A 15,682-nucleotide genomic window follows, 5' to 3' on the forward strand; every position below is an offset into this window, starting at 1 on the left:
CTGCTGCTGTACGGGTGGCTACGTCCCGTGCCAACGAACACCAATACAAACAAGCTGCAGGGCACTGCTGAGTTTCAGGCAGTGCTGTCAAATAGGAAATTTACGGCTACAAAGTCACGAAATAACAATGCAGGTGACGGGAAGGTGGGGGGGGGATAAAACGGCAAAGCTCCACGCACACTGTCAAAAAATCCATCTCGAAAGCAGCAGCAGCAGCAGAGAGCTCCACGTCTTTTGTTGTTGTTGTTGATTTCACGGCCCCCCTCTCTGGAGGATCGCGCGCCGAGATCAAACACTGCGGCTCCTGGTGTGGGGGGTGGGGGTATCGAGCCGTCGTGCGGAGTAAACACGAGTTTACGGTTGAAGAAGTAGCAGCGCCTTAAGATTAAACCCCCTCGCTTTTGATTTTTTTTTCTCTCCCCCCCCACCACCACCACCACCCTAAAGGACAAAGCGCTGGACTTCAGTAAAACTTCACAAGCGGCGGCTGCTGCTTGCTGCACCTTTCCTTTCATTTGTTATCTCTCGAGCCGGGGAGATGAAAGGCGTCCGTCACTCAATGGAAGCTATTTACATAATAACAAGCAGGGCCCCATTGAGACACCAACCCACCCCCTCCCTCCCCTTGTTTGCTGATCAGCGCCTCTGCGTTTTTGGGCCTCGAGTTTCACCTGGGGGTGAATCTCCCCACCCGCGCCTTTGCATTTTTTGTCTACATCCTCGACAATTCCAACGCCGCCGCCGCCACCACGCCACCGCTCCACCTCTCTCGCCGCTTCGTGTCAATTTCCCCCCCACACACACACCTCCTCCCCCCCGCTCCCGACCTCTTTTTAAGCACCAAGGAGGGAGATCCTGGGCCCGAAGAACAATTTACAAACGCTGTCATTTGAACAGCTGCTCCGAGGCGTATTCAGAGAGGATCAGTATTGTCCTGGCGAACCTCTCGCCCCGTGCAAGACGTCAAAATGAATAGCCAATTGAAGCGAAACCCGCCTCCGTCTCTGATCGGAATATGTGTGCCACATATCAAAGACAATATGTGAATGTATTACCCGACAACAACAAAAAACGTTTGATCTTTTTAATGGCATTAAACGGAGACAAATGTTAATGTGATATCATTAAAAAAAACAAAGTACATAACTAATTTATCAGACCATAGTTATATTGTCAAGGACGCTTAAAGCTCAAGTAATGATTACATCTTGGAGTGCTCGTGAGAGTTGGCAGCGAATCGCAGGGCGCTTCTGCCAGCAGTGGGTTGAGCATGGCTGCATGCGCGATGAATGGCAGCGTGACGCAATAAGTCCAACTCGTGGGCGTGTGTCTGGATAGTGAGCTAGATGGGCTCGTCCTAGGGGGGTTCTTTTCGTAAACACGCGGTCACAGAAAACAAAAAAAACATTTAACATCCATCGCTTTGAACGCACGGAGAGTTGTCGAATGCGCGTCTTCTCTGTTTCGCTCGTCGACATGGGGACGCTTCCATTTGGACAGCGGCAGAAATGGGTACGGAACGCCAACTTTAGTGGTTGGGTAGGTCCCGTGCGGTGGGGCAAAGTGTGGGTGCTGTGTACACAGTCATCGGGGCACTCTCGGACTGTCTTTCGATGTGCGCAAGTTGATTGTGGGGTTGGACTTTTACCTTCACGTAAATATTTGGAATGTGAATGTTTCGGAGTAATTAATCTTAAGAGCAGATTACGGTAGTTGAGGCTCTACATTCTAAGCACATATATGGAACGGTGAATTACGCTGGATACAACCGTATTAATTGCTTGGTTATTGTGATAGCTGTGGGTTTTTTCACTGCAAAGTTAGACTGTGATTGTGAGAATGCCAAACGCATCTTAAAATATCACGGGGTAATCCGCCTTTTCGGTCTGTGGTCGCTGCAGTACCGCATTGAACACCGCTGTGGCATTCTGTAAATATCGGTAGAAGCGAGGCTGTGTATGATGTAATAATGCCTTGGTAGAATTAATCCCAGGTCATGGCTGTAACTGTACAGTATTGCTATTAATCTTTGTTTGATGTTGTAACGATCGTGTCCGGAATACAAAAATAAACAATCCAGTCCAAGTGCATAGTTTAGTATTGCAAAGATCACTGAAGATAGCAGCGGCTTCTTGGGGAGGTTGGCCTTCATCCAGCAGTGGATTTGGCCATGGCTTTTGATGATGATGGGAGGTCGTGGGTTAGATCCCGACCCTGATGATGTCTGCTGTATATTTGAAGTTTGCACGGCGATCTCCACCGTGGTCGCGTGACATTTTCTACGAGGTCCTCCGGTTTTTCTCTAGACACTATTTTAGAATCAGCATCACGCGTTTAGAGTAATCGGTTTTGCTGCTGCTGCTATAAATTTCTACACGATGTTAAGCCACTTCGCTGAGCAATCATTTGCGATGGCCAGGTCGCTTCGAGAAAACGAGCTACATAGCTCAGTGGGTTTTACCTGGCGATACAAATTAAATAATAACAATTAAAAAAATAAAATAGTTAAAATATTAAAATATACAACACAAGACTTAACACTTAAAAGGCCCCAAACACGTGGGTTGTAGAAGTGGGAGGGGCTGTTGGTGTCTGAGGGGCGGGGTCACGTGGGGGCGGTGAGCCGAGGGGCGGGGGGCGGGGGGATGGGGGACCGATTACCGTGAACCTCCCCACCATCCAGCATCGCGACACCCGATTGGTCAACACATTGAGTTGTGGGCGATGAAGCCGCGCGTCGATTGGCTCAGGACATCAGAGAGGAGGCGGCGACGCGTCACGGCGACTTATTTATTTATTAACCACCGACACGGAGCCGCGTGCTGCTGCCGCTTGTCGATAAACTTCGACGCGCCAGTCACAACGTCAGTGTCGTAGTTTGTCGTAGTTTGTGGATATCTTATTAAACATACGTAATGTTAACGTTTGTAAACGTGTCTTCAGTTGTATTGCATTACACTCTTTGGTTCTTTTGGTAAAGTCACGTATGTATTCATTAAATCACGACGTTTCGGGCGCAACGCACGAAAACTTCAAATCGAGATTGTATTGCATTGTTTGATGATCCGATGATGATTGCTGATGACCGGTTGGGTTAATTCGTGGTGGTTTAATGTTTTGTGTGTTCTGATATTTTCAGCCCAGAAGCTAACAGTCCCGAGACTATGAAGTTTTATATAAAAAAAACTAATACCGTACAGCATTACACATTATCACGTATCCATAATAAAAGATTAGTGCGTGAATAGAGCACAAATAATTTGGGGGGGGGGGGGAAGTGAAATAACCCAGTGGTTCTGTCCAGTATTACCAAAATAAACGTTCAAGATAGCGAATGTAGTGGTGAGTAGTAGTGAGTGGTGAGTAGTAGTGAGTGGTGAGTAGTAGTGAATGGTGAGTAGTGGTGAGTGAGTAGTAGTAAATAGTGGTGAGTAGTAGTGGTGAGTGAGTAGTAGTGAATGATGAGTAGTAGTGGTGAGTGAGTGGTGAGTAGTAGTGAATGGTGAGTAGTAGTGGTGAGTGAGTAGTAGTAAATAGTGGTGAGTAGTAGTGGTGAGTGAGTAGTAGTGAATGATGAGTAGTAGTGGTGAGTAAGTGGTGAGTAGTAGTGAATGATGAGTAGTAGTGAGTGGTGAGTAGTAGTAGTGGTGAGTAGTAGTGAATGGTGAGTAGTAGTGAGTGGTGAGTAGTAGTGAATGGTGAGTAGTAGTGAGTGGTGAGTAGTAGTGAATGGTGAGTAGTAGTGAGTGGTGAGTAGTAGTGAGTGGTGAGTAGTAGTGAATGGTGAGTAGTAGTGAGTGGTGAGTAGTAGTGAGTGGTGAGTAGTAGTGAGTGGTGAGTAGTAGTGAATGGTGAGTAGTAGTGAATGGTGAGTAGTAGTGAGTGGTGAGTAGTAGTGAGTGGTGAGTAGTAGTGAGTGGTGAGTAGTAGTGAATGGTGAGTAGTAGTGAATGGTGAGTAGTAGTGAATGGTGAGTAGTAGTGGTGAGTGAGTAGTAGTAAATAGTGGTGAGTAGTAGTGGTGAGTGAGTAGTAGTGAATGATGAGTAGTAGTGGTGAGTAAGTGGTGAGTAGTAGTGAGTGGTGAGTAGTAGTGAGTGGTGAGTAGTAGTGAGTGGTGAGTAGTAGTGAATGGTGAGTAGTAGTGAATGGTGAGTAGTAGTGAGTGGTGAGTAGTAGTGAATGGTGAGTAGTAGTGAGTGGTGAGTAGTAGTGGTGAGTGAGTAGTAGTGAATGATGAGTAGTAGTGGTGAGTAGTAGTGGTGAGTAGTAGTGAGTGGTGAGTAGTAGTGGTGAGTGAGTAGTAGTGAATGATGAGTAGTAGTGAGTGGTGAGTAGTAGTGGTGAGTGAGTAGTAGTGAATGATGAGTAGTAGTGAGTGGTGAGTAGTAGTGAGTGGTGAGTAGTAGTGAATGGTGAGTAGTAGTGAATGGTGAGTAGTAGTGAGTGGTGAGTAGTAGTGAATGGTGAGTAGTAGTGAGTGGTGAGTAGTAGTGAGTGGTGAGTAGTAGTGAATGGTGAGTAGTAGTGAGTGGTGAGTAGTAGTGAGTGGTGAGTAGTAGTGAATGGTGAGTAGTAGTGAGTGGTGAGTAGTAGTGAGTGGTGAGTAGTAGTGAATGGTGAGTAGTGGTGAGTAGTAGTGGTGAGTGAGTATTGAGTAGTGGTGAGTAGTAGTAGTAGTGAGTGGTGAGTAGTAGTGGTGAGTAAGTAATAGTGAGTAGTAGTGAGTGGTGAGTAGTAGTGGTGGTGAGTAGTGGTGAGTAGTGAGTGAGTGAGTAGTAGTGGTGAGTAGTAGTGAGTGAGTAGTAGTGGTGAGTGAGTGGTGAGTAGTAGTGGTGAGTAGTAGTGGTGAGTGGTGAGTAGTAGTGGTGAGTAGTGAGTGAGTAGTGGTGGTGGTGAGTGAGTAGTAGTAGTGAGTGAGTGGTGAGTAGTAGTGGTGAGTAGTAGTAGTGGTGGTGAGTGAGTAGTAGTAGTGAGTGAGTGGTGAGTAGTAGTGGTGAGTAGTAGTGAGTGAGTGGTGAGTAGTAGTGATAGTGAGTAGTGAGTGAGTAGTAGTGGTGGTGAGTGAGTAGTGGTGGTGAGTGAGTAGTGATGGTGAGTGAGTAGTGGTGAGTAGTAGTGATGGTGAGTAGTGAGTGAGTAGTAGTAGTGGTGGTGAGTGAGTAGTAGTGAGTGAGTAGTAGTGAGTGAGTAGTGAGTGAGTGGTGAGTGAGTAGAGATGGTGAGTAGCGGTGGTGAGTGGTGAGTGAGTGGTGAGTGAGTAGTAGTGAGTAGTAGTAAGTAGTAGTAGTGGTGAGTAGTAGTGAGTAGTAGTGGTGGTGAGTGGTGAGTGAGTAGAGATGGTGAGTAGTGAGTAGTGGTGGTGAGTGGTGAGTAGTAGTGAGTGAGTGGTGAGTGAGTAGTGGTGGTGAGTGGTGAGTGAGTAGTGAGTAGTAGTGAGTGGTGAGTGAGTAGTAGTGAGTAGTAGTAAGTAGTAGTAGTGGTGAGTAGTAGTGAGTAGTAGTGGTGGTGAGTGGTGAGTGAGTAGAGATGGTGAGTAGTGAGTAGTGGTGGTGAGTGGTGAGTAGTAGTGAGTGAGTGGTGAGTGAGTAGTGGTGGTGAGTGAGTAGTGAGTAGTAGTGAGTGGTGAGTGAGTAGTAGTGAGTAGTAGTAAGTAGTAGTAGTGGTGAGTAGTGAGTGAGTAGTGAGTAGTAGTGGTGGTGAGTGGTGAGTGATCTTGCGCGGCTGCTTTGATGTTTGTCGCCGCGCGCCGCCAACGGCCGCCGCGCGAGCACGCGAGGGGCGGGGGAGGCGGGCGGGGGGGGGAGTGGGGGGCGGGGGGGGTGCTAGCGCGGAGGGAGGGGGGGAACCCGTCAGCGTCGTGCCCCCGCCCCCCGTGTCCTTCCCATCCAATCAGATCGCACCCCCTGCGACCCCACCCCACCACCCCCCCTCTATGCCCCGCCCCTCCCCCGGCTGCCCCGCCCCTCCCCCGGCTGCCCCGCCCCCAGCTTCTCGAGGCAGCGGCGCCACAAGAGAACGGGGGGAGCTCAGAGGCGCTCGCTCTGCAAGGCGCCCCAAGCCACTCGTTGTTTTCAGTCTATTTGTAACTAGCGCATCTCTTCACGTCGTCGCCTTGGCTTCAATTCGCCAAGTCACAGTTGTTGTACGCGTGGTGGGGAAGAGCAGGGCTTGGAGGCGTGCGTGGAGCTGGTGAAACGCCGCTCCGCACAAGTCTCGGCTAATTTGCGAGGCGAGGCGAGAGGCATCATCATCATCATCGCCCGTTCACGACCACGACGACGACGGGAAAGAGAGACGCCTGGCTGGGCGACAGACGACGAGGAGGAGGAGGAGAAGGCAAACCGAGGAGAGAGTAAGAAGGAGACGAGGAGGAGGAGGAGGGTGCGAGGCTGGAGAGGGGCGAGCGATGAGGCCCGGCGCGCCGAGGTGAGTTGGAGGAGGAGGCGGCGCTGCTGCTGCTGCAGCTGCAGGGCTCGGCCGCGAAGGGGAAGCGTCACTCAAGTAGCACCAGAATGTGTGTGTGGTGGTGTTACTGTGTGTGTGTTACACCCAGTGTGTTACACCCAGTGTGTGTGGTGGTGTTACTCTGTGTGTGTTATACTGCGTGTGTGTGGTGGTGTTACTGTGTGTGTGTTATACTGTGTGTGTGGTGGTGGTGTTATACAGTGTGTGTGGTAGTGTTATACTGTGTGTGTTGTTACACCCAGTGTGTGTTACACAGTGTGTGTGTGGTGGTGTTACTGTGTGTGTGTTACACCCAGTGTGTTACACCCAGTGTGTGTGGTGGTGTTACTCTGTGTGTGTTATACTGTGTGTGTGGTGGTGTTATACAGTGTGTGTGTGTTACACAGTGTGTGTGTGTGGTGTTATACAGTGTGTGTTATACTGTGTGTGTTACACCCAGTGTGTGTGGTGGTGGTGTTACACAGTGTGTGTGGTGGTGTTACTGTGTGTGTGTGGTGGTATACAGTGTGTGTTACACCCAATGTGTGTGTTATACTGTGTGTGTGTGGTGGTGTTATACAGTGTGTTACACCCAGTGTATGTGTGTGTTACACAGTGTGTGTGTTACACAGTGTGTGTTACACCCAGCGTGTGTGTGGGGTAGGGCGTTGTTGTGTGGTGTGTGTTACCCAGAGTGTGTGTGTGGTAGGGTGTTGTTGTGTGGTGTGTGCTACACAGAGTGTGTGTGTGGTAGGGCGTTGTTGTGTGGTGTGTGTTACCCAGAGTGTGTGTGTGGTAGGGTGTTGTTGTGTGGTGTGTGTTACACAGAGTGTGTGTGTGGTAGGGCGTTGTTGTGTGGTGTGTGTTACACAGAGTGTGTGTGTGGTAGGGCGTTGTTGTGTGGTGTGTGTTACACAGAGTGTGTGTGTGGTAGGGTGTTGTTGTGTGGTGTGTGTTACACAGAGTTTGTGTGTGGTAGGGCGTTGTTGTGTGGTGTGTGTTACCCAGAGTGTGTGTGTGGTAGGGTGTTGTTGTGTGTGTGTTACACAGTGTGTGTGTGTGTGGTAGGGTGTTGTTGTGTGTGTGTTACACAGTGTGTGTGTGGGGTAGGGTGTTGTGTATGTTACCCAGTGTGTGTGTGTGGGGTAGGGTGTTGTTGTGTGGTGCTCGCTAACAGAACTTGCCCCTACAGTCTGTTCAGGCTATACGGGGGATCTTTTTTTGTTGTTGTGTGGTGTGTGTTACACAGTGTGTATGTGTGTGGTAGGGTGTTGTTATGTGGTGTTTTACACTCAGTGTGTGTGGGGTAGGGTGTTGTTGTGTGGTGTGTGTTACACAGTGTGTGTGTGTGTGGTAGGGTGTTGTTGTGTGGTGTTTTATACTCAGTGTGTGTGTGTGGGGTAGGGTGTTGTTGTGTGGTGTGTGCTACCCAGAGTGTGTGTGGGGTAGGGTGTTGTTGTGTGGTGTGTGTGTGGTAGGGTGTTGTTGTGTGTGCGTTACACAGTGTGTGTGTGGGGTAGGGTGTTGTGTGGTGTATGTTACCCAGTGTGTGTGTGTGGGGTAGGGTGTTGTTGTGTGGTGTGTGTTACACAGTGTGTGTGTGTGTGGTAGGGGTTGTTGTGTGGTGTTTTACACTCAGTGTGTGTGTGGGGTAGGGTGTTGTGTGGTGTGTGCTACCCAGAGTGTGTGTAGGGTAGGGTGTTATTGTGTGGTGTGTGTTACACAGTGTGTGTGTGGGGGGTAGGGGGTTGTTGTGTGGTGTGTGTTACCCAGAGTGTGTGTGGGGTAGGGTGTTATTGTGTGGTGTGTGTTACACAGTGTGTGTGTGTGGGGTAGGGTGTTGTTGTGTGGTGTGTGTTACACAGTGTGTGTGGGGGGGTAGGGTGTTGTTGTGTGGTGAGTTACACAGTGTGTGTGTGGTAGGGTGTGGTGTTAGTACCACATGTGGTGTGTGTTACCCCAGTGTGTGTGTGTGGGGTAAGGTGTGGTGTTAGTACCACTGGTGGCGTATTATTGTGGTGATGTTGCCCTGTGTTTACTGCTGTTGCGTGTGATGTGTCTGTGTGTCACGTTGTGGGGGTAATTGCTGTGTCTGTGTGTGTGTGCTGTGAGTGCTACGGGGTGTGATTGTGTGTGCGATGCGACTGTCGTGTTGTATCGAGTGGTATACTGTGTGTGTACTTTATGTTGTGGTAGTGAATGGTGGGTATGACGGTGTGTGTGGTGTTAGTGTGTGCTAGTGCTACGTGGGTATCACAGTGCGTGGTGTTGTGATGTGGGGAGCGGTAGTGTCGTGGTTAGTGCGCTGTGCTCCCGGGTTCAATACCCGCTCATGGACACCAACAACAGTGATGATTATCTGAACCGGTCCTGGTGCGGTCTGTAAACATCGCCACTGGGGAGACAAAGGCGGCCGGGCGTGGTGCTGGCCACCCACCCCCTCATGTGTCAGTGCTGGCCTTCATAGGCGCTCGCTAACATCACTTGCCCAGCTGCATGTTGAAGCAATACGGGGGGATCTTTGTCTTTGGTGGTGGTGGTGGTGATGTGAATACTGCAGTGTGACATTGCCTGGGATGTCTGTGTGTTTACGGTATCAGTGTGCGTTCTGTGTGTAAACGATATGGTGGGCTATTGTGTATAGCGGTATTACATTGTGCTCTTACCTCGAGTACAGCACTACCGTGTATCGTGATGTCTGTGTGTGATGTCTGTGTGGGGTGGCACTATGTAGTGGTACTGTAGGTACGACTACGGCGTGTGATGTTACAGTGCGTGAATGAACGTGTGTGGCGTGTGACTGTATGGGTGTGGGTTTGACGTCCTCTGCTTGTGTATTATGAAAGCATGTGTGTGGGCATTACACCGTTCATGTTGTGTATATATGAGTGCTGTATCGAGTATTGACTGTAGTATTGGCCCTCTGCTTCTGGTCACTGATCAGTGCCTTCGTCGATGGTGAACACGTCCAGGTGTAGCCATGGCCAGGAGTAGCGTCATTCCCAGATTAACCGCGAGCTTGCAGGAGGGATGTCCTCTGGCTCCAACACTGCTGAACACATTCTTAACCACGCATTTTGAGAATTCTTCCTTGGCTTTCTTTCACTGGTGGAATTGACATCTGGTATGGATATAGTCGGAGGGTTAATCGACGACCTGAATGCGGTCTGTGGATGGATTCCATCTGACCAACACGGTATGCCGATGACCTGGTAATTGCCGCTGATGAGCTGTAGATGCTGCTGCTGATAATGAATCTGGAGCGTGGATACTTTGTCGGCTAACGCTGCTTGAAGAGAGAGAGGGGAATTATTATTGCACGTGGGTTAGTGAGAGTGAGTGTTGTTCGTCACCAACTCTGGGGTTTGCAGAGGAGGTCTCGCTGGGTGTAACGCGATGTTGGGAGCTGCCTGCCCCGTTTAGCTCCGTGTGCTCTTTGCGGCTGTTATGGTGGCGCCGTCTCTGTTGTGCAAAACGTGCACTCCCGTTACGGGAGGAACGAACGCCTGTGTCAAGCCGGTCTGCCGCAGATGCTCCATCCCAGTATTCATCCGGATTGGATTGTGTCCGTAGCTCCACGGAGCCTTGAACTATGCCGCGTGTGGCTTTTTGGCACCCAGTTGGCATCTGTGGAGGAGGCTCCTAAAAGAACGCCGCTGGGAAAGATAGAAGGCAGCCGAAGTCGCTCATCAAAGGAGAGTGCCGAGGGGGGGGGGGGGGGGTGACAACAACAACAGAGCGAGTAGCAGGAGGGGTCCGGGAGGCTAAAGTCGCAGCAAGGAGTGTGTGTGTGGGGGGCGCTGGGACGGTCATCAGTTTCTCTCGTGGTCTGTCACTTAGCCCCAGAACGCCAGAGAGAGGGGGGGGGGGTGCTTATCCTTTGGCCTTCCTGGTGCATTGGGGGGGAGGCGGTGGAAGGAGCCGCGGTTAAAGAAATATTAAAGTACGGATTGTTTATACGACGATCTTTCACGGCCTACGACCCGCTACGATGGCCCTCCTGTGTGGTGGTGGTGGTTGTTGTTGTTGTTGTTGACGTGCCGTGTGATGCTGGGCTCGTGCTACAGTCCATGTGCTGCTACTGTATGCGACGCTGCTGCTGTGTGTGTACAGTGCTGTGTACAGTACGCGCATTTGGGTGTGGTACTGTACGTGTGATAGGTCCGCGTCGGCGCTCGAGGGTGCTGCAATGTCTGCGGTCCTCTTGTGAATTACAACTCTGCTGCTGCTGCTACCGCTGCGTGTGGTGGTCGTGTGCGCGTTCTATTGTCTCTGTGTGAGTGTGTGTGGTGATTATGTGCGGCACAGTGCATGTTGAGCACACTTCGGCGCAGATTCGCGTGGACACACTCGTGTGTTGGTTGCTGTGCACGTGTGCACACTAAACCATACACGTGCGGCGTCGCAACGGATTCGGTGAAGTAGCACTTGGACACAACAGAGATCTTGACAAAGTGCAGAGGATCAGCTTCCATATAGCATAGCAGGGCCTCACCATGGCAGGGCCACAGTCCAGGATTGCTTGGAAAGACTCCTTATACAGTACAATACAGTGCATAACGCGCCATACATGAATATAGCACATTGTAGATACAGCAAACTACAGCTCTCATAACACAGCACGGCAGAGCATCACATCAGCTCATTCAGCTTGGCAAGACAGTACAGTGCACAGCAGTGCAGCTGCTTGCAGCCTATAAACAACAGGCTGCACGCATAGACGGCAACACGTGGCATGGCACAGCTTGCATCACACCGTGCTCGCTGTGTCTCGTGTGCTCGCTTGTACACGAGCGAGCACACGTCAGAAGAAGAGCAGTGCAGTGTGATTGTACAGCACAGATTGGCTGTCAGTCAAAGGCTACGCGCTGCTAGCAATCAATGGTGGCACGAGTTGCTGATGGTGCAGATGGTGCTTGTGGACGTGGTTGGGAGAAGTGGTTGTTGATGATAGTGTTGCTGATGATGGTAGTGGGGAAAGACTCAGTGGTGGTTGTGTTATAGGGTGGTGGTTTCGGTGATATTGAAGTTGGTGATGTTTGGTTCTTGATGGCTGTGTTTTAAATTATGATCCTACAATAACTTGCGGTGGTCATAAGCAAATTGAGCGAAACGTCGGACGTTGATGTTAATTTCAGTCGTGAATAGTTGTAATATATAATCCAACTTTGTGGGAGCTTTATTTGGTCACAACTTGATTGGCACGCGTAAATACAAATTGGGTTAACGTGACAATTTTGCCAGGTGGTGGAGGGATAATGACAAGGATTTTGGCATAAATCTACTGCAACCCAAAGAACACAGATCAAGCTGTTGGGGTTTTTGTTGATGTGGTTGTTTGCGTGCCACGATACGAGCCCAGCAAGCAGAGTTCGATTCCCGCTCACGACCACCACCGGTGACGATTATCTGAACCGGTCCTGGGCCTTCCAGAATTCGAATCGGCCTCAAATGTGTACCTGGTGGAGCGGTGTGTAGTAAACATCGCTAGCACCGGGGAGACAAAGGCGGGGTGCTGACCACCTACCCACCCCCTCACGTGCCGTTCCGGTCTTCATAAGTGCTCGCTAACAGCACTGCCCCCAATAATCTGTTAAGGCTATGGGGGGGGGGGGGGGGAATGTTTGTATTTTGTGGTTGTTGTTGGTGGTGGTGTTAGTGATGATTGTGTGCAAAAACGTTCTAGTACTGTGTGCAAAAAACGTTCTGATTGGTGGAGATGTTATGGCAAAGCAGGCCCTTAATCCACCCCTTGACTGCATATGGCTGCAAGAAGAAGAAGAGATGATCGTGTAGGGTAATTGGTGATGTGGTTGTTGATGGTAGTGTTTGGAAATCTGCTTCTGGGGGTGTTAACAGTCGGTGGTGGTTCTGTGATAATGGCTCTGAACTAATTGTTTTGTTCAGTTTCCGATGTTCCTGTAATTAGGTATAGTATGGAATACAACTAGGAGCTATACTAGCTTCTTATGCTGCCCATAGAGAATACAATCTTAAACTATTCCCTGACCTTTATCATACTTTAGCCATTTGTTAAATTCAAGGATGCGGTTCAGAGACTTTCCAATACACAGCTGGGCCGAATTACAGAGGACATCTTCAGTCGCTAACCCCTGTGTCGGGAATTTGCTGTGAACCCTTTTTTGGAGACCCATGGGGTGAAAAAAAGCAACCCAGCCAGCCTCTGTATGCAGTTTTGTGGTTGTGTTGATGCATGCTCCTGTGTAGTACTTGTCTGTGTGTTGGTGCTTGTTGAGTGCATGTGTACACGTGTGGCAGTGCTGTGTGTATTAGTGGTCTGTGTATGTTTTGGGAGCGGTCGTGTAGCAGTTAGCACGCCGCGCTACGAACCCGGCGGCTGGAGTTTGATTCCTACTCACGGCCAACACCACTGACGAATATCTGAACCGGTCCTTGGACCTCCCCTAGCTCGGCTCTGGTGCAGTGTGTAAACATTGCCACTAGGGAGACAAAGGCGGCCGGGCGTGGTCCTGGCCACCCACCCCCTCGTGTGCCGTGCCAGCCTTTATAGGTTCTTGCTAACAGCATTTTCCCCTACAGTCTGGCTATGGGGGGGGGATCTTTGTCTTTTAGGGTGTTGTGTAGTGGTGTATCTCCGTTGCCCTTGTGCTGGCTGGTGTGTGCCTCTGCATGGTGTGGTCGTGTACGTGTGCTGGCATGCTTTTGTTGGCTTGTTTATGCTAATGCTTTGTCTGTTTTGCTATGTGTTCATACATTATGTTTGTTGGCGTTCACGTATTGCTGTATGCAGCGTGCACTCATGTTTGCACGGCATTTGTGCGGTCGTGCTCGTTTTGGACGGAGCGCTTTGACCTCCCTCCCTGTACGCGATGTGTTTGTGTTTCTCTGTCGAGCAAATGCCCCCATGCGTTTGATGCATCAAATGGCAGCTGGGCACAAAGTGCTGTTTTTGTTAGGTTATCAACGCCGCCCTTTATTGCATCCCAGACTGTTTTACGGTGCTATCAAACTCAATTCTAATTAAGGGCCCGAATTTCCCGTTTAAAGTACCATTTACAAGACGCCGCCGCAGATAACTTCATCCTTCAAGACGCAGCGGCAGATGCATTTAGATGTCTGCACCAAGATTACGATGGACTCACGGCCAAAGTATAATGTTTTGATAACATTCTGCTAGGAAGGACGCACTGGACTTAGTAGCCTCTGGCAGAAGCCCATCTGAAAAGTCGAGAGAGGGGATGTACATGATAACATCTCCCCTCCTGTATGTTTATTAAGCAGTGATGACATGTTGGTTTATCTGATAACTGAGTGAATGGATGGGTTTGCCGTTGGGTTTTTAATTAGCTTTGCTGTTAATAATTAATGTCATTTTGGAGAATACCACTGCTGTCTTTGGATAGGATTCCACAGATTTACTTAATGTGACAATTATTGTTAAATGATTAAAGTAAGGCTTTGTGTGTATGTTGCAAACATTCTTTCTTGGCATATATTGGTCACCATGTTTGTTTTAGTTTGTGAAGTTTTTTTTTTCCTTTGTTGACAACTGAAATCATCTTAATTAAACTATAATGACAGTTGTGTTTACGTATTCACAATGTGTGTTTGCATTAATTTTTTTCAGGCTCAGAGTTGCATCCCTCGAATTACTCAAGTAACCCATCAATTTGGAGTTTGGAGGAACCTGCTGACGTTTATTTAATAGGAGCCCAGGGCTGGCAATGAGTGTTTCTGAGAAACTGCAAAGACTGGATCTAAGCCACATTATAGAAAATGCCATTACTCGGAGACCACCAGTCCCTGGGCGAGAGGGAAAGGTCGATGTATGGCCAGAACATTGCAACGACCCAGGCTTGGCTCGGGCCAATGGAGTTAAAGGCGGCGGTAGCGGCGATGGCTTCGGCGTCAGGATGATGCAGCCCAGGAGGATGGATGGAGACCTCGGTTACGAGCCAGAGGGAAGCGCCTCGCCAACGCCTCCTTACGTGCGGTGGGCCGAGTCTCTACCTGCCTTGCTGGAGGACCAGGATGGCACCAGCCTCTTCAGGGCCTTCCTGGAGCAGGAGGACTGTGTGGATCTACTGGACTTCTGGTTCGCCTGCAGCGGCTTCCGCAAGACCGACGGTGACAAGCGTGCCAAGCTGGCCAAGGCCATTTACAAGAAGTTCATTAAGGATAACGCGGGCATTGTTCTGAGGCAAATTGGATCTATCACGAGGACTGGCGTGAAGGAGTGCATTGCCAGCAAGCGCATCGATTCCACCATGTTCGACAGGGCCCAGGAAGAAGTTCAGACTGCCATGGAGGAAAATGCCTACCCGGCGTTTCTCAGGTCTGACGTGTACCTGGCATACGCTCGCAGCGGCGGAGAGAGCCCCAGGTGTTTTGCCGACCCTCTCCCTGCTGGCTTCATGGCCATGAAGGGACTGGACTCGCCTTTGGGCCTGCAGACGGTGAAGGAGGACGAGGTGCTGTCCTACGACAGCCAGCAGACTCACAAAAGGTGGCCGGAGGTGCACTGTGGGACGAGGCCACCCGGGGGAAGTTCCTGCTTCTCCGTAGCGTCGCCACGCGCTGTGGGGATGAGGCCGTCGGAAAAGGGGAAAAAAGGTTATCGGTAAGTCTGCTTTAAGATTCTCAGGAAGGTGTCTTTTTCTGTGCCAGTACATTGACACTGAACAACAATAAAAAAATTTCAATCCACACAGCAACTGGATATTAATGCGGTCAAAAATTTGGAAAGATTGGTACAAGAAAATTAGTAACTCATTAGTCCCTTACGGTGTGCGTTTTGTTTCTTCTGCAAAATTTATGCTTGCAATTCTTGCTGTGGAGGGAATGTTGGCCTGGCAGTTGGTCATATATTTTCAAACAAATTGTGGTGCGGGTTTAAGGAAAAGGAAATAATGATGTATTTGACCTTGTAACTTTTTTTGAAGTGTACAGGGAATTAGCTAGTTTTTTTGCCAAGCTGCTGCAACCATTAAGGAAGTCCAGTCAATCAATGTTTAAAAAACACAACAATGTTGTTGTAATGCATGTTTGTGAGCATTTTATTTAACATAAAGGGGAGGAAATCCCAGGGTAAAGCCGTGTAGTGTTTTTAAAGGCAAAATATTTAGGTTTTTAGAGACTTAATCTGTGTAAGTCAGTTTGGAATGTATTCTATGGAAATGCTTCTTTGTATGTGCGTTGAACTTCTTTCGCGCCGTACGTAGCCAACCGTGCTAAATCGGAGGTGTGGCAGGGAA

The 15,682-nt window shown here is 49.5% G+C and overlaps 1 protein-coding gene across 2 annotated transcripts in view; it reads left to right on the top strand.

The window, feature by feature from the left end:
* Window positions 1-5,994: 5,994 nt before the first annotated feature.
* Window positions 5,995-15,682, top strand: part of LOC133353465 (axin-1-like) — a 35,120-nt gene continuing 25,432 nt past the window's right edge. For both annotated transcript variants that reach the window (XM_061569729.1, XM_061569730.1), the window contains exons 1-2: window positions 5,995-6,428; window positions 14,056-15,048. In XM_061569729.1, the coding sequence (XP_061425713.1) occupies window positions 14,153-15,048 (896 nt within the window). In that variant the 5' untranslated portion in view covers window positions 5,995-6,428; window positions 14,056-14,152. The remainder of the gene's footprint in view (window positions 6,429-14,055; window positions 15,049-15,682) is intronic.

This window comes from Lethenteron reissneri, chromosome 44 (genome assembly GCF_015708825.2).
Source record: "Lethenteron reissneri isolate LAM-NWPU_2019-01 chromosome 44, ASM1570882v1, whole genome shotgun sequence".
NCBI lineage: Eukaryota > Metazoa > Chordata > Hyperoartia > Petromyzontiformes > Petromyzontidae > Lethenteron > Lethenteron reissneri.